The following is a 22,117-nucleotide window of genomic DNA, read 5'->3' as shown; positions in this document are numbered from 1 at the left end:
TATCCACAGATTTTTGAAACTAAGAGCCACAGGGAGAGTCACAATCGATCCTGGCAGAAAGGACAGAAGGAAGACGCTGTATTTTCTATAAAAATAATCACCTCCCCTCATACTGGATAGATTATTTATGTATTATGTTATGGTGTGTGTCCCCTGACTCAAATGTAAGATAGAGATTTTATCTGCTTTGTTCAGTCCTGTATCCCCAGTACCTATTTACCATTGTAGGCATTCAGTAAATGTTTGTTGAATGAATGAATGAATGAATGAACAAACGAAGTGTGTGGTTTACTCCTGTGAATGAACTTCCTTGATTTACCAAGGCAGCACTGAATCTTTACTTGGGGGACCAACCAGGTCGAATACCAAATAGCACCCAAAGCATTCAGTTTCATACACAGCAGAAAAACTAAAACAGTGGTTAATTCTGTGAGTGGTATCAAATTTGAGTGTTATGGAATATGAAAAAAAGAAATGAAAAATTATACTGTTTAGTCATCATTTTATAAAGATCTCAGTATATGGAGAAAGTTTATTTACATTAAAGATAATTCCTCAGAATATGTTAAGTGTTATTAGCTAGTACACGTGCATTATGGTCAAGTTCACTTAGTTCAAGGGAATATGATAGAAAATAATACTACGTGGTGTCTTGCTATATGTAAATTTTATAAAAGGGAATGAAGGTTAGTGAAGATATACACAAAAACAGATTTAAAAAATTTCTTCTGTGTAGCACAGGGAACTATGTTCAATATCTTGTAATAACCTTTAATGAAAAAGAATATGAAAATGAATATATGTATGCATATGCATGACTGGGACACTGTGCTGTACACCAGAGATGGACACATTGTAACTGACTGTACTTCAGTTAAAAAAAAGTTGGTGAAGATTATACTAAATATTTTGTTTATGCAGGTATAGTACCATATTTAAAAATAAATGGCTTTTTTCCTTAAAAATAAAAGGTAGAGAGCAGGAATGTAGTAGGTACTTCCTAACTCTAAGGCTGGAATGATGATAAATGTTTCCAAATGCTCACTCGGCACTTTACAGAAAGACAGAGGGTATGGCTTTTCTAACCTCTACTTTCCCGAAGAAGGAGTAGCGAAGTATGAACCTCTCTGTGGACTGAGGGATGCTCTCAGCACGTGGGAGCGATAGATTTCTTTCACTGTAATCAAAGTGTCTGTTTTGCATAGTGTCTCCTACAGACTAAATGCCCAATAAATAGTTCTTGAGTCACTGAATGGATGCCGTGTGTTGCCCATTTCAGTGAGGATCAAAGCAAAAATGGCATCAAGAAACAGACAAAACTGGGCAGTGTGCTGGCAAGAGTTTTGAACAGACCTGGTGTCTTCTGTCTCCTGCCTCTGCCTTTGGAAGTAGACTGTCCGTTGGAATCTGTGGTTGGGAATGCCCACTTGGCACCTGACGGATGACGCCTTCTCGTGGGCGGTGTGATTGGGGTGGAAATCACTGGAATCACTGCTTAAAGAGGCCGAAGGAAACTTGGAATGGAACATTTCGGCAGGACCTAGCTTCAGAAGCCAACGCACTTGCAGGAGTGTGAAAAAACTCAGTGCAGAATTGCAGGCTTGGAAATAAGAATGATAATTTTTTTCCCCCAGGTATACCATTAACTTATTTTTTTTTATCGAAGTGCACTCAGTTTACAATGTGGTGTCAATTTCTGGTGTGCAGCTTAATGTTTCAATCATACGTATAAATACATACGTTCATTTTCATGTTCTTTTCCATTATAGATCACTACAAGATAGTGAATAGAGTTCCCTGTGCTATAGAGTAGGACCTTGTTTATCTATTTTATATACAGTAGTTAGCATTTCCAAATCTCAAACTCCCGATTTATCCCTTCCCACCCTCTTTCTCCCCGGTAACCATAAGATTGTTTTTTATGTCTGTGAGTCTGTTTCTGTTTTGTAGATGAGGTCATCAGTGTCTTCTTTTTTCTTTTTTTAGATTCCACATATGAGTGATATCATATGGTATTTTTCTTTCTCTTTCTCGCTTACTCAGGAATGAGATTTTAATACTTGCTTCACCCTGTGGGTGAATCTTGTGGTTATCTTGCAGGAGTTTTCTCATCATAAAATTGGGACGCTAATACCTGATGTGTATACTTCTCCGGGCTTGTGTTTAGGCTCACAGGGACATAGCGTGTGTGTGCTGGTGAAGATGCACCGAGTGGAGCGAGGGGCTGTGATGCGAGGTGATGGTGGTCAGTTGCGTGCTTTCCAAACTCTCAAAGTGGGGCATGATGGACTCCTGATAGTGATTAAAGAAAGCAGTCAAATAAGCACATACTTCTTTTTCAACGCAGTTTGACGACACCGGGACCTTCCAGGTGCTCCCTGTGCCTCCAGATGGGGAATACGAACCATTAGAGAGACTGCGGCGCTGTACCCTTTGCTATGGTAAGACTAATGAGGAGGATTTATTGTGCCGAAACAAATGCCTTCTGGGTGAGCCATTAAATCTGGCTTTATCAGAAATGTCCATTTTGGATTGTAGATCCAATTTTAAGTTTTCCAGTCCTCCAATACCGCAGGTCAGGGTTCCAATCTCTGCAATGTCTGAAGTTTCCATAGAATGTGAAAGTTGGTTTAGATGATGTTGCCAATTGATGTGGGTTTTCTTGGGGACAATTGGGTTGTTTGTACCAAAAGCCTCTAAAATATTACAAATATTTTTGAAATGAGTTTGGATATGACTTGTAGACTTCAAGTACATATGCTACCTACGTCTGCTTTCAACAAAGACATTCCCAGATTGTCTGTCAGTGGCCACAGAAATTGTGGGGGTGTTGAAAATTCCTTATTAATTTAAGTGATGTGAGGCGGAAGAGGTACTGATCAGGTTATTAATTCTCTATCATCAGTCACTTATTCCTTGAAGATCTCAACAGTGTCTTGTGTTGACCTTGAATCAGTGATGAGTCTCTGTGTGTTTTCAGATAAATGTTTTCCGAGTGCTTGCAGCAGAGAGATTTTCTTGCCCGAAGACTCATACGTGGATGTAGCCTTCCTCTTAGACAATTCTCAGAATATGGCAAGAGATGAGTTTAAGGGTGTGAAAACCTTGGTGAGCTCGATGCTTGACAACTTCATCATTGCCTCAGACCCTGTCATCTCAGACTCTGGTGATAGAGTTGCTTTGTTGACCTATTCTCCTTGGGATAGGAGAAAGAAGGATGTGGTAAAAACCGAGTTTGAGTTTACAACGTATGACAGTCAAGTTCTAATGAAGAGACACATTCAGACTAACCTCCAGCAGCTACATGGAGAAGCTACCATTGGCCAGGCCCTGCTGTGGACTGTGGAGAATCTCTTCGCAAGAACACCCAACCTGAGAAAACACAGGATCATCCTTGTGATCTCTGCTGGAGAAAATCGTGAGAGAAAGGAATTCTTAAAGAAGACGGCTCTGCGGGCCAAGTGTCAGGGATATGTCATATTTGTGGTTTCCCTGGGGTCAACCCATAGGGCGGACATGGAGGAGCTAGCCAGCCACCCACTGGATCACCATCTGATACAACTTGGGAGAGTTCATAAACCGAATCTGGATTACATCGTGAAGTTTTTAAAGCCATTTGTGTACTCAGTTCGACGTAAGTCGCTATTTGGTTTTTCTGCTTCGTTTTAATAATTTAGTGTTTCTTGATAATATTGACAACCCAACCTATCTTTGTATCTAGCGCTAACCCAAATACACGGGTGAGATGTTGAGATAGGGACAGGAATAGGACACGTTCTGGTTTTGCCCTGTTTACGACTTGGTTATAATGCAATGGGACCTTTTTCATGGTAGACAGTTTCTTTGCTAAAGTCTCAGCACCAGGAATTACAGGTGACTGGAGGTCTCCCGAGCCACACTCACTCAGCATAAAGAAGCTCGTAAGTGGTCTCCAGGAGGAGCATTTAAATACAAGTTCCCCCTCCTACACCTGGTTTATTTCCAAACTTGGCGGACCCTGGAGACTGGGGTGAGGGTGGTGACACCATCCTGTGCCGTTCCCAAAGAGTCTGAGCAAACACATCACACAAGACCCCTGTTCAATCGCAGGTTCTGACCCAGTGTGTGGGGGGTGGAGGCTGAGATGCAGCGTTGCTAAGAGGCTCCCCAGCGATGTCGTTGCTTCTGGTCCACAGAGCACACTTTGAGTAGTAAGGTTCTAGGCCAGTGCACCAGAACGTGTCACCCCTGGGATGGGCTCTAGTGCACGAAATGGTCAGTGCAGAGAGAAGTACAGAAATTGAGAATAGCGTCCAGAAACGTTTAAAGCAATCTGACATGGCCACATCTTACAAGTGTGTGAAGAGCGGATTTGGTCTCGTTGAACAAGATGTAAAGCAAACGGATCAGTGTGACACCTTGTCCTTCACCACAAATGGCTTGAGACCCTCTTCCTAGAGCAGTGGTTCTCAGTGGGGGATGGTCCCCCCACAAGATGCCTTTTGGGGATGTCTGGAGGCATTTTTGGTTGTCACAACTGAGGGAGAGGAGAGTACTGGTATCTAGAAACCAGGGACGCTGTTAAACAGGACACCCTCGTCCCCTCCAGTGGAAAGAACGGTCCAGCCCCAAGTGTCAACAGCGCTGAGCTGAGAAAGCCTGCTCTGCGGGGTTCCCGCGGAGTTGGGGCTGAGTCCGTTCTTTCTGGGACTCTGGCGGGCTTGGACTTAGGTTCCACTGGAACCACTCCCAGCCCCCTAGAAGCCCCACATTGCCCCCGTATTCAGGGAAACTCCAATATCACCAGCGTGACAGCGTCTTCACAGTTGACTCCTCATTGGAGGAGGAGAACCATTTTCCTTTCTCCTCTGACTCATGTGCGGTTGAAGAATCCAGTCATCGTTCCCTTGGGGAAGTCATGTTATTTCTTTAACCCTAAATGCCTTCCATTGTATAATGTGCCATTATATGATGTAAAAAGGAAGAAAGAAGGGCTTCTGGGTAAATGTTGATATCAACTTTCCTCTTAGAGCTTTTTATTTTATGGTAACGGAAAGAGTTCTTTTACAGACGACCATGTCACTCTTGCACATGCATACGTGAAACAGATTGATTAAGGCATTCCTAAGACTTCTTCTTGTTCAAAATTTGACTCTTGTGAGCTACTTCTTGACTCAGAGGCATCGATGCCCACTTTTTTCAGTGCAGTGTTGTTCTTTAAGCTGTCAAGACTGATGATGGTGTGGCAAGTTAAAAAGACCCTATAAAGTAAGCCAACGCTGGTCTTGCTGGGCTCTTAAGTAAGCTTTGCAACTATCGAGAGCTAGCTTACGTTTCTTCTCTCTCTTTTTTTAAATGGAGGCACTGGGGATTGAACCCAGGACCTCATGCATGCTAAGCATGCGCTCTACCGCTGAGCTACACCCAGCCCTCCTAGGGCCAGCTTACTTTTGATTTCCACCTGAGTCATGTGTGTTGGTGATGACTGTTGGGCATTCCCACCTGCGCAGGTGATGACAGCAGTGTCACTGCTCCCGCCTCCCGGACAGCACCTGCCAACTGCAACTGATGCGAAGACATAGTCTTATTTCAGAGGATTAGAAAAACAATGCTCCTCTTAGAACCAGAGAAATGTGATTATTGTAAAACCATAAGTATTCTCTGAGATATTTTCATGGAGTCTTTGATCATTCAATGGCCAAAGGTCTCCTTTCACTAAAAACTATTTATTTTCCTGAGTGAGGGGGATGTATACGTATATTTCTCAATATTCTGCAGGTTATGGAACAACAGGAAGGGGTAAAGGGACACATTATTTAGGTCAGTACCCTCTGATTATTTCCCTCCTAGGAAATCAGTGTTGTTTGGTGCAGAAGCACAGAAATAACATCATGTCATAAAATATTACCTTTCTGACATGTGCGCTATTAGCATAAGACTGCGTGAAAAAGCATGACAGAATGAAATTTCTGTTCAATTATGTTAGGCTGTGCATATGGAAATCAAGCGTGTCTGCATCACAAGTCACACTCACGCAAACAAGCTGAGGAGGTCCGTGTCCATGACCTTGGCAGTTCTTTGGCTGCAAAACAGTCTAACATCAGGTTCTGAACGCGCTTTCCAATTGCTACTATTTTCTGTTTTCATCCAGGCCAGATTGTCCTGAAATATTTTAGGAACATGTGTTGTAGCAGGAAGGTTCCTGTTGGAATTCTCTTTCCCTAACAAATAAAATTTCTAGTTTAAAATTTTAGGCGAGGGGAAGGCAGAGCTCAGTGATAGAGCGCGTGCTTGGCATGCATGAGGTCCTGGGTTCAATCCCTAGCACTTTTGATAAAATAAATAAACAAACAAACAAATAAACCTAATTATCTCCCCCCAACAAAACAAAGTTTTTTTTTAAATAAAGTATTTTTTTTAAGGGAGAGTGGGTATAGCTCAAGGGTAGAGTGCATTCTTAGCATGCACAAGTTTCTAGGTTCAAACCCCAGTGCCTCCATTAAAAAAAAAAAATATATATATATATATATATATATATATATATATATATATATCTACACACCAAATTACTTCCCCCTACAAAAAATTTTTTAAATAAATTTAAAAATAAATTAAAATTTTAAAGTTAAAAAAAGAAGTAAACATTTAAAAAAAATATGAAACTGTAACTTTTCTCATTCAACAGGAGGATTCAATCAGTACCCACCAGCGATGCTTGAGGACGCCTGCAGACTCCTCAGCTCAGAAGGAGAGGAGAATGAAGACATGAGTCTTCTGTGAGTTGGCGCTGCTGTTGTTTACAAGTGACTGTTGATTGGCCGAGGGGTGCTTAGCGGGGCTGATGGCAGGTTACGGGGCTGAGGAGGCTGATAAGTTCCCTGAAGGAAAGGCTCTTGATGTATTCCATTTTCTGTAGCAGAAGTTACACATCAAGCTGGCTTTCTAGATTGATGTTTTTAAAACCTCCTCATGAGCTCTCTTACAATGTTGCTGTAAAATTCATGGTTTCCTCAGAAATGCCTGATGGAAGCTTACTCCAGAATAGAACCTGGGATTCAGCCTTAAGCCGCCTCAACCTCCCTTCGCGCCTCTCCCCACCGTAGCCTGAGTTCCGGCCACGCTGGACTCCCGTCTGCCTTCTGTGAACTATTGTTTCACCCTCCAGGGCCTCTGGCCACCCTGCCTGGGGCCCTGTTCCGTCTGTAAAGCCCTACCCACCCCTCATGGCCCTTATTGAAACTGTGTCCTCTTTGAAGCCTGTCTTAACTGGCAGTCAAAATCCACACTTCGTACTTTTTAAAGCAACTTTTGACACCTCAGCTGAGCCATTTACTACCATGTATCCCAGTGTTGTCTCTGTGACGTCCAGGGTTCCCTGTGACTCACTGTTTCATTCCCAAAGCACAGCCTGAAAGACTCCACAATGTCACTGCACATGTAAATAGTTTGCTTTAAATTTTTATCCTGAATGAGAATGTAAATAATGCATCTGATGGATCTTGAATCTCAGAAGGAGAATAGCCCCTTTGGCTGCTGTCTGCTCCTCCCTGTGCTTGACTGAGCTTGGACCCCTGACTGCAGACCCTGAAAGCCCAGAGTGAGGTCCATTGTGACCCTATCCTGCCAGATTGCAAGGAAGCAGAGAGTTTCTCAGAATAGACACCTCTATTCTAGAATAGAATAGGTAAATAGGTCCCTCCCACCTATCCAGGAGCAAAATGGCAAGATGAAATGTTCTCAGAATTCCTGCAAGTACGTCTTCCTCTGACATCAGGCTTCATTTATACTTAGTGGTTTAACGTGGAAGCTCCCAGCAGCCCACACCTTCTGGAGGACAGCATGGCCCTGATGTCGAGGAAAGCAGTGTTTCCCAGCATGCACTAGGCAGGAATCTTATTTAAAGGAAAATCCGTTCTTGCAAAATGGTGTTTAAACATCATGTTATTTTAACATGGTCATATGTCAATCTAGCTGCAAATCCCATGTGCTCCTAGTTGCTAGGCAACTATCAAATGAAAACAAATGTGTATATCACATCCAAGCAAGTACAATAAGACCCCAATTTAGAACACCAATTTAATGTAGTGGATGATTCTGCTTTGCCAAAACAAAATTCCTAAAAACTAAAAAAAAAAAAAAATTATAAATATGGTACATATTGGTGAAATATGTAAAATATGATGCATGCTGCAATTATACTATTGAAGTATAGTTGATTTACACTATTATATTAGATTCAGGAGTACAACACAGTGATTTGGTATTTTTACAGATTATACTCCATTAAAAGTTATTACAGTATAATGGCTGTAATGCCCTGTGCTATTCAATATATCCCTGTTGCTTATCTATTTTATGCATAGTTTGTATCTCTTAATCCCATTCTTCTAACCTGCCCCTCCCCCCTCCTCTCTCATAACCACTAGTTTGTTCTCTGTATCTGTGAGTCTGTTTCTGTTTTGCTATATATGTTCATTTGTATCATTTTTTTGATTCCACATGTAAATGACGTAGAGTATTTGTCTTTCTCTGACTTGTTTCACTTAGTATGATAATCTCTAGGTCCATCCTTTTTGCTGCAAATGGCATTGTTTTATTCTTTTTCATGGCTGAGTAGTATTCCATTGTATAAAGATACCACAGCTTCTTTATCCAGTCATCTGTCGATGGACATTTTGGTTGCTTCTATGTCTTGGCTATTGTAAATAGTGCTGCTTTGAACACTGGGGTACATGTATATTTTTGAATAAGGGTTTTCATCTTTTCTGGTTATATACCCAGGACTTGGATTGCTGGATCATATGGTAACTCTATTTTTAGTTTTTGGGAAACCACCATACTGTTTTCCATAGTGGCTGCACCAAACTACATTACTAGCAACGGTGTAGGAGGGTTCACTTTTCTCCACACCCTCTCTAGCATTTATTGTTTGTAGACTTTTGAATGATGGCCATTCTGACTGGTGTGAGATGATATCTAATTGTAGTTTTGATTTGCGTTTCTCTGATGATTAGTGATATTGAGCATCTTTTCATGTGCCTGTTGGCCATCTGGCTGTCTTCTTTGTAAAAGGTCTATTCAAGTTCTGTGCTCATTTTTTGAAATTGAGTTGTTTCGGGGTTTTTGTTTGTTTGTTTGTTTTTGTTTTTTTGTTGTTGAGTTGTATGAGCTGTTTATCTAGGTTGGATATTGACCCCCTTGAGGGTTGTACCATTTGCAGACGTTTTCTCCCATTTGGTAGATCATCTTTTTGTTTTGTCAGTGGTTTTCTTTGCTGTGCAAAAGCTTTTAAGTTTAATTAGGTCTCATTTGTTTATTTTTGCTTTTATTTCCTTTGCCTTAGGAGACAGATCCAAAAAAATATTGCTATTATTTATGTCAGAGAATGTTGTGCCTATGTTCTCTTCTAGGAGTTTTATGGTTTCAGATCTTACATTTAGGTCTTTAATCCATTTTGAGTTTATTTTTATATACGGTGTGAGGAAATGTTCTAACTTCATTCTTTTACATGTATCTGTCCAGTTTTCCCAGCACCACTTGCTGAAGGGACAGTCTTTTCCCCATTGTATATTTTTTTCTCCTTTATCAGAGATTCATTGACCATATGTGTGTAAGTTTATTTTGTGGCTCTCTTTCTGTTCCATTGAGCTGTTTTTCTGTTTTTGTGCTAGTACCACTTTGTTTTGATTACTGTAGTTTTGCAGTATAGTTTGAAATCCAGGATGGTGTATCTCCAGCTTTTTTTTCTCAAGATTGCTTTGGTAATTTTCAGTGGGATTGTTTTCTTGCTTTCTCTTTCTGATAGTTTTTAGTTTATAGAAAAACAACAGATTTCTGTATATTAATCGTGTATCCTGAATCTTTACTGAGTTCATTTATTGGTTCTAATGGTTTTTGTGTGGAGGTGTTAGTTTCATGTCGTATGCAAATAGTGACAGTTTTACTTCTTCCCTCCCCATTGGGGGCCCTTGTATTTCTTTTGCTTGTCTGATTGCTGTGGCGACGACTTCCAAAACTATGTTAAATAGAAGTGGTGAGAGTGGATAGCCTTGTCTTGTTCCTGAATTTATGGGAAAACAGTTGACCTTTTCACCATTGTATATGATGTTAGCTGTGGATTTGTCATAAATGGTCTTTGTTGGGTTGAGATATGTTCCCTCTGTACTCACTTTGATCAGAGATTTTGGTCATGAATGGATGTTGAATTTTGTCAAATGCTTTTTATGCATCTATTGAAGTGATCACGTGATCTTTGTCCTTCCTTTTGTGAATGTGGTGTATCACACTGATTGATTTGCAGATGCTGAACCATTCTTGCATCCCTAGAATAAATCCAAGTTGATCACTGTGTGTGATACTTTTATATGCTGTTTGGTTCAGTTCGCTAATATTCTGTTGAGGATTTTTACATTTATATTCACCAGACATAATGGCTTATATTTTTCTTTTTTTATAGTGTCTGACTGGTTTTGGTGTCAGGTGGCCTTGTAGAATGAATTTGGGAGTGTTTGGTCCTCTGAATTTTTTGGAATAGTTTGAGAAGGATAGGAATTTGTTCTTCTATCTATGTGTAGGAGAATTCCCTTGTAGTGTAACGAATCTGAAGGAATTATTTGATTGAAATAAATTTAGATTCTTACAACTTAATCGTCTTTCTTTTAGCAAATGATTAAGTAACGATATTAAATTGTTCAGACATTTTATTTGTATTCCACAAAGTTATTTAGATCCACTTAAAAGTTTCCTCTTTACCTTCTAGGTTTTCTTCTGAGCCGCATGAGATTTCTTCAGGAGAAAACAGCTTCATTGGTCAGGAATTAAGTGCTGGAAGAGACTCATCTTTTGTGTTGGGGGACAGTGGGAGTGACCATTTGGTTTACATTCCAAGCCACATGTTTATGCCACCGAAATTAATGACTAAGTATGAAAAAGATCAGGATTCTGGAGAAATTGCAAGTCTCACTTCGGGTAAGGAAACGAAAAGTTATGATGTGATGTGAAAGTAACTTGACTCTCCTCTTTTAACATTTAATAGAGAGTGAAATAAATAAGGCTGGTGCAAAAAGCAATTTTTTTTTCAAGTTCAAGATGGTAGCTACAACTGCTGCTTTTATTTGAATTGAAGATTTAAATGGTCACAGGTAGCACTCTGGAGATCACTGACACAAGCTCTAAGAAATGAGCCTGATATTTTCACCAAATTTAAGATTTCTCTAGAAGCCACAACTTAGAAGGTAAGTGTGATGTCAAAGGAGCAATCTGGAGACTATCAGAGCAAAGGAGGGATTAAAATGACTTTTACAAGTTGGCCTGGCCAGTGCCCCAGAATTTATGAGCACTTGAGAAGGTATAAGCTTTTGTTTGTTTTTTTTTTTACTGAAAATAAAATAAACTCCCCACTATCTACTCGGTACATTTTAATGGCAAAGCAATAATGCTTTTTGTCAGGAGTTTCTATTTTCAAGCAAATCAGATACATAGAATTTTGGCTGCATTTTCATTTAAAAGGGTGACCTTTTAAACAGACTGTTCAGCTATTCGATCTATGCATCTAAAGTCTTCCAAAATGCTCATTTGGCCAGGATGCCAGCATTTAAAGCGTGTGTGTTGCTAAGAATATGCAAGCTTAAAAGGAAAAGGGGAAATTTCATGCTGATTATTCATAAGAATGAATAATATTAATTCTTCGTAACTTCCCTGGATGAGTAAATGTTCTTTTCCTTGGATTAACACTTCATGTCCCTATATTGTCCCCCTGTTGCTGAAATATGTATATTTGAATTTTATCTTTAAAACAAGCTAAACTTTCCTTTATAGAAGCTAGAATGAAGAATTAAAAAGTCAGTCAGTTGAAAACTAAAACTTTTTTGAAAAGGTGATGAAGTGAAACTGTATATACGTGGTACTCTGGCATTAAGGCATCCAAGTGTGTGTATTTTTTATTTAAAACAACGTTTTATTGTTGGGCAGACATAGCTTAAAGAAGAGAACAGAATATTTGTCCTTCTTAATGGATGCAGCCAATCTGGGGTGTTTGCTCTAATGATACGGGAATTACAACAGCCCTCAAGGCACAGGAATTTATTCTGTTTTGGTTTAGAAAGAAAAAGAGAAGTTATTCGGGCAGTGTTGTTGATGCAGGAAAAACGGTTGTGGGGCTTGAGGATGTAGCTTCAGTAGCTTCATATGTTAGTAAGTTGAAGGACCAGTCTAACTAGTCTGGGGGAAGGGGCTGGGATTCCCAGGAAGTTGGCCACTGCCCACTCTTTGACCTTTTGTGGCTAGCCTTGGGACTGTCATGGCACTTGTGGGTGTATTATTCACCATGTTAATATGTTACAATGAGCGTACAATGAAGCTCAAAGTCTACTAGAAGTCAGATCTCCCACCATCTTGAGCCTCAAGGCCTACTGGGGGTTGAATCTTCCACCATTTCGGTGTTAATTGCTGTTATCATTCCTTGAATGGCTGTGCCCTGCCCCCTTCCTGTCTCTTTGTCTTTTGTGATAGTATTGTTAGAGGTAAGCATTCTAAAGTCTAATAATTCAGAAGTGGGAACCTTTTCAAGAAAGACAGAAGTAATTGGATATTTAACGGAAAAAAGATACCTTTTACCATCATCTTTAACGACCATCATTCAGTAATAATAGCAAGACTTTTCATTTGGTTTTTCAGATGTCTGGCAATTAAGATACTCATACCCAGTTTAAGGTCCAATTTGGCTGAAGAAATAACTGTGCATGGTTCTATAGGAAAAAATGTCAATTTTCTCTTGCTCCCATCCCACCCAATTACTCTTACACTGGGTTGAAGTGTGTTGGAACTTCCGTGGAGGATTATGTGAGGCTGTGGTAGCCTGGAAACAGAGTCTCAGACCGAAGGATAATATATATTATTTTATCCTTTAAAATAAATCTGAGTCTCAGATCATCAAGTGCTGTCTGGGAACTCGTACGAGTCCTTCCTTTTTTTTTTTTTTTTTTTCTTTTTTAAAATCATCTTTAGCTGGGTGGCAAAAGCTGCTGAGAACTTTATATAATGTGCCCCATCCTTGTGGAGAGTAAATTGTGCTTCAGATATTTTGTTTGGTCACTGAGAGAGGAGCTTTGATAAGTTGCAGATGCACTGCACAAATCGAAGGTCGATAACTTTCATAAGCACCTCCATATGCTATGCCTGTTATTCATTTATAATGTGATTCTTTTGTCTGATGGCTGATTTGTGTGCCCTTGAATGGAGAGTCTTGGGGAAAAGTCAGAAGTCTTAACCATTTAAGAAATTTTTAGTGTTCCCAGACCACTGTGAGCTGGCACTGAGTTGTGTATCACTCTCTTTCACGAAAAACACAACCGCACTCTGTCTATGCCCCTCCCTCTGCTTCTTCCTCCCAGCTCCGATTTCCAAGTTCATCTTTAATTCCATCCCCTTGCCTGGCCCTCTCCACTCCTTCCAGCAGCTCAGAATCACCTGCAAGCCCTTCAGAAGCACAGAATCCTAAGCCTGTCTCAGAACTACTGCTTCATAGTTAGGAGTGTGAATGGCTATGAAAAAGCCACATGCTTTAAAACCACCATCGGTGATTTTTGTATGCCCTCATTTTTGAGATAAAAGCCACATACTTTAAAACCACCATCGGTGATTTTTGTATGCCCTCATTTTTGAGATAAAAGCCACATGCTTTAAAACCACCATTGGTGATTTTTGTATGCCTTCATTTTTGAGATTCACTATCCCAGGGATTCTCAAATTGTGTCCTGAAGCCAGCAGCATCAGCACCATCTGGGAACGTGGTTGACAGGCGCTCATCCCAGACTGAAGCAGACACTCCGGGGGTGGGGCTCAGCCGTCAGTCTTAACAAGCCATGCAGGTGATTCTGCTGCAGGCTGAGGCTGAAGACCTGCTGCTCCTGCTGCCAAAGTTGCTCTGTGTTCTCAGCTAAAAGCAATTGGGTAATCAGTCTCACGGAACAGAAGTAAGAATGCCTAGTTCCAAAGGATTCCAGGTGAACTGCATTATAATTTTGCTTTGCACATCCAAGATTGCTGTCCATCCATCCATCCATCCATCCACCCATCCATCCAACATCTAACAGAACATTTTTAAGATTCAAACAGGTAGAGATTATCTGGAGATACTATTACGCATTTTGACCACGACATCCACGATATAAAAATTCGTTGGAAAATTCAGTTCCTCGTAATTACTTACCAGTGGAATACACATAGTTCTTTGGAATTATGTAACGAAAACTGGATGGTTTAATTCCAAATGAATTGCAACTAATGACCCAGTGGTGAGCCTAGCATTTTGATCAAAGATGCTAGGTTAACTAATAATTAAGATACAGTTAGTCTACTTTCAAGATTAAAGAGGGACAAGATTTTTTTTTAACATTTTTTTATTGAGTTGTAGTCATTTTACAATGTTGTGTCAAATTCCAGTGTAGAGGACAATTTTTCAGTTATACATGAAATACATATATTGATTGTCACTTTTTTTTTTTTGCTGTGAGCTACCACAAGATCTGGACAAGATCATTTTTTTTTCCATAATACCTAGTATTTATTAAAGACCTACAGTGACTGAAAGCACTTCTATACAGTATCTCATCTAATCTTCATAACATGGTCAATACTGTTCTCATTTTACAGTCAAGAAAACAAGCTTAGAGAGATTTAATAATTTGCCAAATGGCAAACATCTGTGCAAGTGACAAATCAGCAGTGCTTAAGCTCCTATCAGTTTTCCATGGTCCAAACAACATTTTATATATGAAAATAAACTAAAACCTGTGAAAAGGATGTTGACAATATATTCATTTGTTAGCTATTTTAAGCCATTAACAGTTATTTTATCTGATATCTGCAATAATTATTGATAATCACATATATTTGTGAATATGTAAAACTTGGAAACAAGATTAAGTATATTAACAATTTAGGCTGCTTTTCTGTTGTCACATAATTTCAGTACATTTATAATACTTCAAGTAGAGTAATCAGTTTAGTCACTTTTTAAGATTGATAATATTAAGTAAAATATTGCAGAGTTGAAGTAGAAGTTAAATAGAGGGGCTTAATTAAATAGCCAGGTTTGAATCCTAACCATGTAAAGATGTGTTAATCACTTAATATTTTTAAGCTTCAATTTTCTCATCTAAAAATGGAATCAATATTTCTTTTTTAGCGACAGAATATATTTATTTAATTGAACTATAGTTGATTTACAATATTGTGTTAGTTTTAGGCATACAGCAAAGTGATACAGTTATAAATATTTTTTCAGATTATTTTTCATTATAGGTTATCACAAGATACTGAATATAATTCCCTGTGCTGTACAGTAAATGCTTGTTGCTTATCTGTTTTATGTATAGTAGTTTGTATCTGTTAATTCCTACTCCTAATTTATCCCTCCCCCCTCCCTTTCCTCTTTGGTAACCAAAAGTTTGTTTTCTTTTGTTTTTTTCTTTTTTTTAACTTTTTTTTATTGATTTATAATCATTTTACAATGTTGTGTCAAATTCCAGTGTAGAGCACAATTTTTCAGTTATACATGAACATGTATATATTCATTGTCACATTTTTTTCTCTGTGAGCTACCATAAGATGTTGTATATATTTCCCTGTGCTATACAGTATAATCTTGTTTATCTATTCTACAATATTGAAATCTCTCCCCCCACCACCCCCTTGGCAACCACAAGTTTATATTCTATGTCTGTGAGTCTATTTCTGTTTTGCATTTATGCTTTGTTTTTTTTTTTAGATTCCACATATGAGTGATCTCATATGGTACTTTTCTTTCTCTTTTTGGCTTACTTCACTTAGAATGACATTCTCCAGGAGCATCCATGTTGCTGCAAATGGTGTCATGTTGTTGGTTTTTATAGCTGAGTAGTATTCCATTGTAAAAATATACCACTTCTTCTTTATCTAGTCATACATTGTTGGACATTTAGGCTGTTTCCATGTCTTGGCTATTGTAAATAATGCTGCCATGAACATTGGGGTGCAGGTGTCTTTTTGAAGTAGGGTTCCTTCTGGATATAAGCCCAGGAGTGGGATTCCTGGGTCATAGGGTAAGTCTATTCCTAGTCTTTTGAGGAATCTCCACACTGTTTTCCACAGTGGCCGCATCAAACTGCATTCCCACCAGCAGTGTAGGAGGGCTCCCTTTTCTCCACAGCCTCTCCGGCATTTGTCATTTGTGGATTTTTGAATGATGGCCATTCTGACTGGTGTGAGGTGATACCTCGTTGTAGTTTTGATTTTCATTTCTCTGATAATTAGTGATATGGAGCATTTTTTCATGTGCCTATTGATCATTTGTATGTCTTCCTTGGAGAATTGCTTGTTTAGGTCTTTTGCCCATTTTTGGATTGGGTTGTTTATTTTTTTCTTATTGAGTCGTATGAGCTGCTTATACATTCTGGAGATCAAGCCTTTGGACAATATCATTTTTAATGAATGTTGAATACCAACCCAAACTCAGCCTAAGGCTCACTCATAGCTTTAAGCAGTCTCTGGTTTTAGGATGACTTCAACTGATATTCTTTTCAATGAATTTTATGAAGTAATGAGAAGCAACACTTCCCTCCTCCAACTAGGCTGGAGTTGTGCTCAAGGGAATTTGCATGGATTTTATTTTACATTTTTATTTTTCTAACTTTAGTCTGATTATGCTGTACAGTCAGCTTGATTCCACCCCCCACCCCCCAACCCTGGGAGACTTACGCAGTGTCTACAGACACTTTTAGTTGTCGTTACGGGAGGTACTTCTGGCATTTAGTGGGTAGAGGCCACAGATGCTGCTAAACATTCTACAGTGTACAGGACACCCCCCCCCAACAAAGGATGACCCCGTTGGATTGTCAATAATGAGAGAAACTATTTTAGAAGAAAACTTCATGCCCCCAAGGTCATGGAACTCAAAGATTCGGTATAAGCACTCATGATTCCTACACCCTGTTTGCCATTTCCCATTGTACCCTCAGGATTCTGCTAATGTTTTAAAAAATTAGGGAATGGGGAGGGATAAATTGGGAATTTGGGATTTGTAGATACACGCTACTGTGTATAAAAGAGATAAACAACAAGGTCCTACTGTACAGCACAGGGAACTATATTCAGTATCTTGTAGTAACCTATAGTGAAAAAGAATATATGTTTATATTTCTATATGTGTGTATAAGTGAATCACCATGTTGTACACCAGAGACTAACACAACATTGTCAATCAACTATACTTCAATTTAAAAAAAAATACTATCACACAATGTAACATTTGAATACAAAGAGTTGCAAATCAAACAATTTAGCAAACTGAGCTATTTGTAGTGTGGAATATATTCTTTGGTTTTCCCATAGGTATATAGGATTACATAGTTTTATTCAACTGCATATCCTGCTTTGCACATAATATGTTATACATTGTACATATTGCTGCAAGCTTCATACTGATTTTTCTGTGTTCTTATAGTGTTACTTCAATGCATTAATTCTTTAATGAATGAATACTTTAGCTCTTTACCTCTTGTTGAACACTTAGCTTGCTTCTAATTTTTGCTGTCCTGTGTTGAACTTAAATATATATATCTTCTGCTGAATTTAAATATATACTGAAATTAAATGCCACAGGATTGGCCTCTGAGTCACACACTGGAACAGCCACCAAGCTGAATGTCCTACTGTCTCATCAGTACACATTCAAAAGGGGTCAGTAATAGAATTGGGATCATGTCTGAATTTGAAGGACATGTTTCAGGAACTCTATGGGGAATCTCAACTATCTTGATGCTCTTTGGGGTATAAACGGAGTCTCCTGTTCGTTTTAAACTGTAGATTGAAGTGATTGCATTTACTTTTGCTTGGAAGTTTATTGTAAAGTTATAGTTTGGAGTGTTCTCCTTGAAGACTTTTCATGCGGTGAAACTAATGTGAGCTGCGAGTCGAGGGTATGTGGACGATTTGTCTTCACTGAGGTCGCTTCTTGATGTCTCATGCAGTCGTTTGTGGCAACTAACGACTGTTCTGGAGTATTAAATGCGACACTTTTTTTCATATGGACCTGTTCCTAATGGAATAAAACTTGGGTAGTTGAAGTAGTAATTGGGTGATGGTGGGGGTGTGGGTGCAGCCCTCACTGAGGACTTACTATATGAAGGAACTCGGCTAAGCATTTCCATGGATTTTCCCATGAATATTCAGACATCCTTTCACACAGCAAATATGTATTTGGCTCCTGTTCTGAATTAAGCCCCAACCTAGTCTTTTGGGGGGTTGCAGAGATTTTTTATTTTTAAGATTCAGACAGAAGCCCTGTCTTCAAGGAGTTTGTAGTCTGATCGAGTGTACTCTGTGTGTACAAAAAATACCTTAAACAAGTCAGAAAGTATTCAGTTCAATAAAAAGTGTGGATGGAGCACTTTGAAGGCCAGCATTTATTTCATGCCGTACAGCGCTCAGAGCACTGCAGACACTGTCTCACTTGATGAATGAACAATGTGTGAGGAATAATAGTAACCACAGAAGTCACTGCTTATGTAGCGCAAATACGTGCCTTGCACTGTGCTGAGCACTTTATATATGTGATTTCATTTAACCTTTACCCCAGAAAGCATCATTATTATAATTACTGTTACATCTTATAGATGAGGACACAGATGCAAAGATTCAGAGCCTCCCCAAACACCACAGCTTGTCAGTAGCAGAGCCAGGACTCAAGTCCACACCCATCTTCACAAAAATGCTAATTTTTGACAGTGGTGGGCTGTGCTGTCTGACAGTGGCATTGTCCGCCTTTACAATGAGGAAATCTCTCCAGCTGCCAAATTTGAGAATAAGTGAAATCATGTCATCATTGGGAGAGTTATTTTTAAATAATCTTGTTGGTACAATTCTATTTCTAAATTAATTGAATTTCAAAAAATTCCTGCATATAACTCATTTGGTGGACTTAAGGATCTAGGCCAAGAAAGAGATTTACTCTGTCTTTGGGGAAAAGAATGAACTCTGTTTTAAGACAGTGACTCCTACATGTTCAGGAGAGTCAAGGAGAGAGGGACTCAGACACAAGACGAGAGAATTTGAAATGTATCAGTATTTCCCGTGGGCATAAAATCAGTGACACACAGTCCGAGACACACGCTTGTGCCTACTTCCTGTGTGCACCCACCTCGAGCTCGACCAGTGACCTCACCAGACAGGCCTGGGTCGGTGGTGTTGGCTGGAGAGGCGTGTAAATTACTGCCATCACATGCGTAAGCACAAGAGCATGTGCTGGTATGCGTGTAAGTTGTGTGCCACGAGTACCAGCTGACTTTGCCCTTTTTGGAAATTTTGGTTTGCAGAGAATATAGTATCGTGGGTAGGATTTCCAGGTGTCCAAGACTTTCTACTTGTTTTCTTCTTTCTAAAAATTGTGGTGTATTTAGGATGTGCCAGGCGCTGTGAACATTTTATTTAATTCTCTCCAAAATGTTATAAGGTTGTAGTTGATTATTACAATTTTACTAATATTTTAGGTAATGCAACCGAGGCATGGAAGAGACGTGGGGATCACAGAGCTGACAGATGATTTAGACAGGACTCGGTCCCCAGAGACTCCGCTCATAACCACTGCTCTATAATGTCTGGAGAATTTTAAAAATTGCAAATTTTATTGAATTTGTGTACCTGCCTACTTTGGGAAGAAAACTTTCTTTAATAGCTTCAGTCAGAAGGAATAGCATTGACTGAGACCCTGGTTCTTCAAACCAGGTCCTGGGACCTCTGGTGAGGTGGCCGATGTGTCCCTCAATGTGTCTGCTCCACCTTCATGTCTGATGACCAGTTCTTCAGGGTGAGTGACACAGAGCTGGGTGCAAATCCTGCCTGTCCCACATACAGGCTGTCATTTCTTGGCCAAATGGTTTGGCCTCTCGAAGCCTCAGCTTGCTCCTCTGTAGAATGGGCATGATAATTCCACCCTCATAGTGCTGTGTGGAAGATTAAGGGAGAGATGGCAGGCATGGAGCAGAGCACAAGACTGGGAGAAGAGTGGGCGCTCAATTCAACACTTGAGAGTGGGAAAATGGAAGAGAGCATCGCCAGCCTTGTGGGAAGTCTATTTTATTTTATTTTTTTATGGAAGTGTAGTTGATTTGCAATGTTAGTTTCAGGTGTGCAGCAAAGTGATACAGTTATACATATATGTACATACATGTATAAGTGTGTGTGTGTGTGTGTATCAGCCTCGTGGAAAGTCTTATAAAAAGGGTTAACTGGAAAAATAGCTACTACAGTTCATGTGGACAGAGATGTGCACATCAAGGAGCTACAGTCATCCGTGTGCCTTGCCAATGGAGAACATACGATTGATTTTGGCCCCTGAACAGATTCCAAGGCAGACCACAAGATAACTCATTGCACATCTTGAGATTTCCCACAAATTCCATGAAAGGCAGCGTAGCTACTTCACACGCATATGCAATCCCAGTCCAAATGGCTCAAGTCTTTAGATTCTCCCTTGCCCCTAAATAGCATTTCCACCTCCACTTCTCCCGAAAGTTACTGGAGCACACTTGGCGCTGTGGCTTAAATCTTAGCCAAAGTTAACCTAATCTCTGGGGGCGCTTCCGTGGAAATCCAGCTGGATACCCCATTCCTTTCAAGCCAGTTCCACGAGAAGTGAGCCAGCTCTTCCTCATCTGCCATTCTGGGGAAATTCTTCCCAGTGTTGGAGATGGGATCGGTGTGTTGGTGACATTTCCAGAGAATACACAGAACTGCTGTGAGCTATAAATATACTTTATCCACACTCCTGCCAAATTTTCTTGAAGGAAAATATTTTTGAAGACCCAATCTCCCCAAGTAAGATGATTTAGACTCAAAGTAGGATAATCATAGGTGATTACTGAGTGTTTGACTACATTTTAGAGTTTTAGCATTTACCTTCTTTGACTCTCATGCTCGTCCTGCGAGTGGGTAGAGAACCTAGGTCTAGAGATTTTTATAGGTGAAATACACCTCCTTAGAAAATAGTTCTGCTGGGTACTCTGGAAAAGGATTGAGATTTTGCTCACTTATAAAGAGAAAACTAGGGGAGGGGGAAGTAACATTTCTGGTGTGGGCAGTGTATGAAAAAATATTTTACTAACATGATAAGTCAATCCTCCCTCTTCTTTTAATTGAAGTATAGTTTATTTACAATATTATATTAGTTTCATGTATACAACATAGTGGTTCAATATTTTTATAGATTGTATTTCATTTAAAGTTATTATAAAGTATTTGCTCTATTCCCTGTGTGGTGCAATATATCCCTGTAGCTTATTTACTTTTTTACATAGTAGTTTGTGCCTCTTAATCTTCTTCCCCTCTCTTACCCCTCTCCCCTTCCCTCTTCCACTGGTCACCACTAGTTTGTTCTCTATATCTGTGACTCTCTTTCTGGTTTGTTATATTTATTCATTTGTTTTATTTTTTAGATTCCACATAAAAATGAAAACACAGAGTATTTGTCTTTCTCTGTCTGACTTATCTCACTAAGCATAATAATACCCTCTAGGTCCATCCATGTTGTTGCAAATGGCAAGTTCCCACTCTTTTTTATGGCTGAATAGTATTCCATCGTGTATGGGCCACATCTTCTTTATCGAATCATCAGTTGACAGACATTTAGTTTGCTTCCATATCTTACCTATTGTAAATAGTGCTGCTATGAACGCTGGAGTGTATAATTTCCAATTAGTGTCTTTGTTTTCATTGGATACATACCCAGGAATGGAATTGCTGGATCCTTTGCTAGTTCTGTTTCTAGTTTTCTGAGAAACCTCCATACTGTTTTTCACAGTGACTGCACCCATGTATATTCCCACCAACAATGTTCTTGAGTTCTATTTTCTCCACATCTTCACCAACATTCTTATTTGTAGACTTTCTGACAATAGCCATTCTCACAGGTGTGAGGTGATATCTCATTGTGGTTTTGATTTGCATTTCTCTGATGATTAGCAATGTTGAGCATCCTTCCTTGTGCCTGTTGGCCATCTGTATGTCTTTTTTGTAAAAAGGTCTATTCAGGTCTTCTTCCCATTTTTTGATTGAGTTGTTTGTTCGTTTGTTTTGATATTGAGTTTTATGAGCTGTTTATCTC

At 39.4% G+C, this 22,117-nt stretch overlaps 1 protein-coding gene across 1 annotated transcript in view; it reads left to right on the top strand.

Annotated features, from left to right (window-relative positions):
* Positions 1-22,117, top strand: part of COL6A5 (collagen type VI alpha 5 chain) — a 116,997-nt gene that overhangs the window by 74,980 nt on the left and 19,900 nt on the right. Inside the window, exons 34-37 of the mRNA XM_064490805.1 lie at positions 2,348-2,441; positions 2,981-3,634; positions 6,665-6,755; positions 10,739-10,947. Coding sequence (XP_064346875.1) covers positions 2,348-2,441; positions 2,981-3,634; positions 6,665-6,755; positions 10,739-10,947 — 1,048 coding nt within the window. The remainder of the gene's footprint in view (positions 1-2,347; positions 2,442-2,980; positions 3,635-6,664; positions 6,756-10,738; positions 10,948-22,117) is intronic.

Source organism: Camelus dromedarius, chromosome 2, assembly GCF_036321535.1.
Source record: "Camelus dromedarius isolate mCamDro1 chromosome 2, mCamDro1.pat, whole genome shotgun sequence".
NCBI lineage: Eukaryota > Metazoa > Chordata > Mammalia > Artiodactyla > Camelidae > Camelus > Camelus dromedarius.
This window is presented reverse-complemented; position numbering and strand designations above follow the sequence as displayed.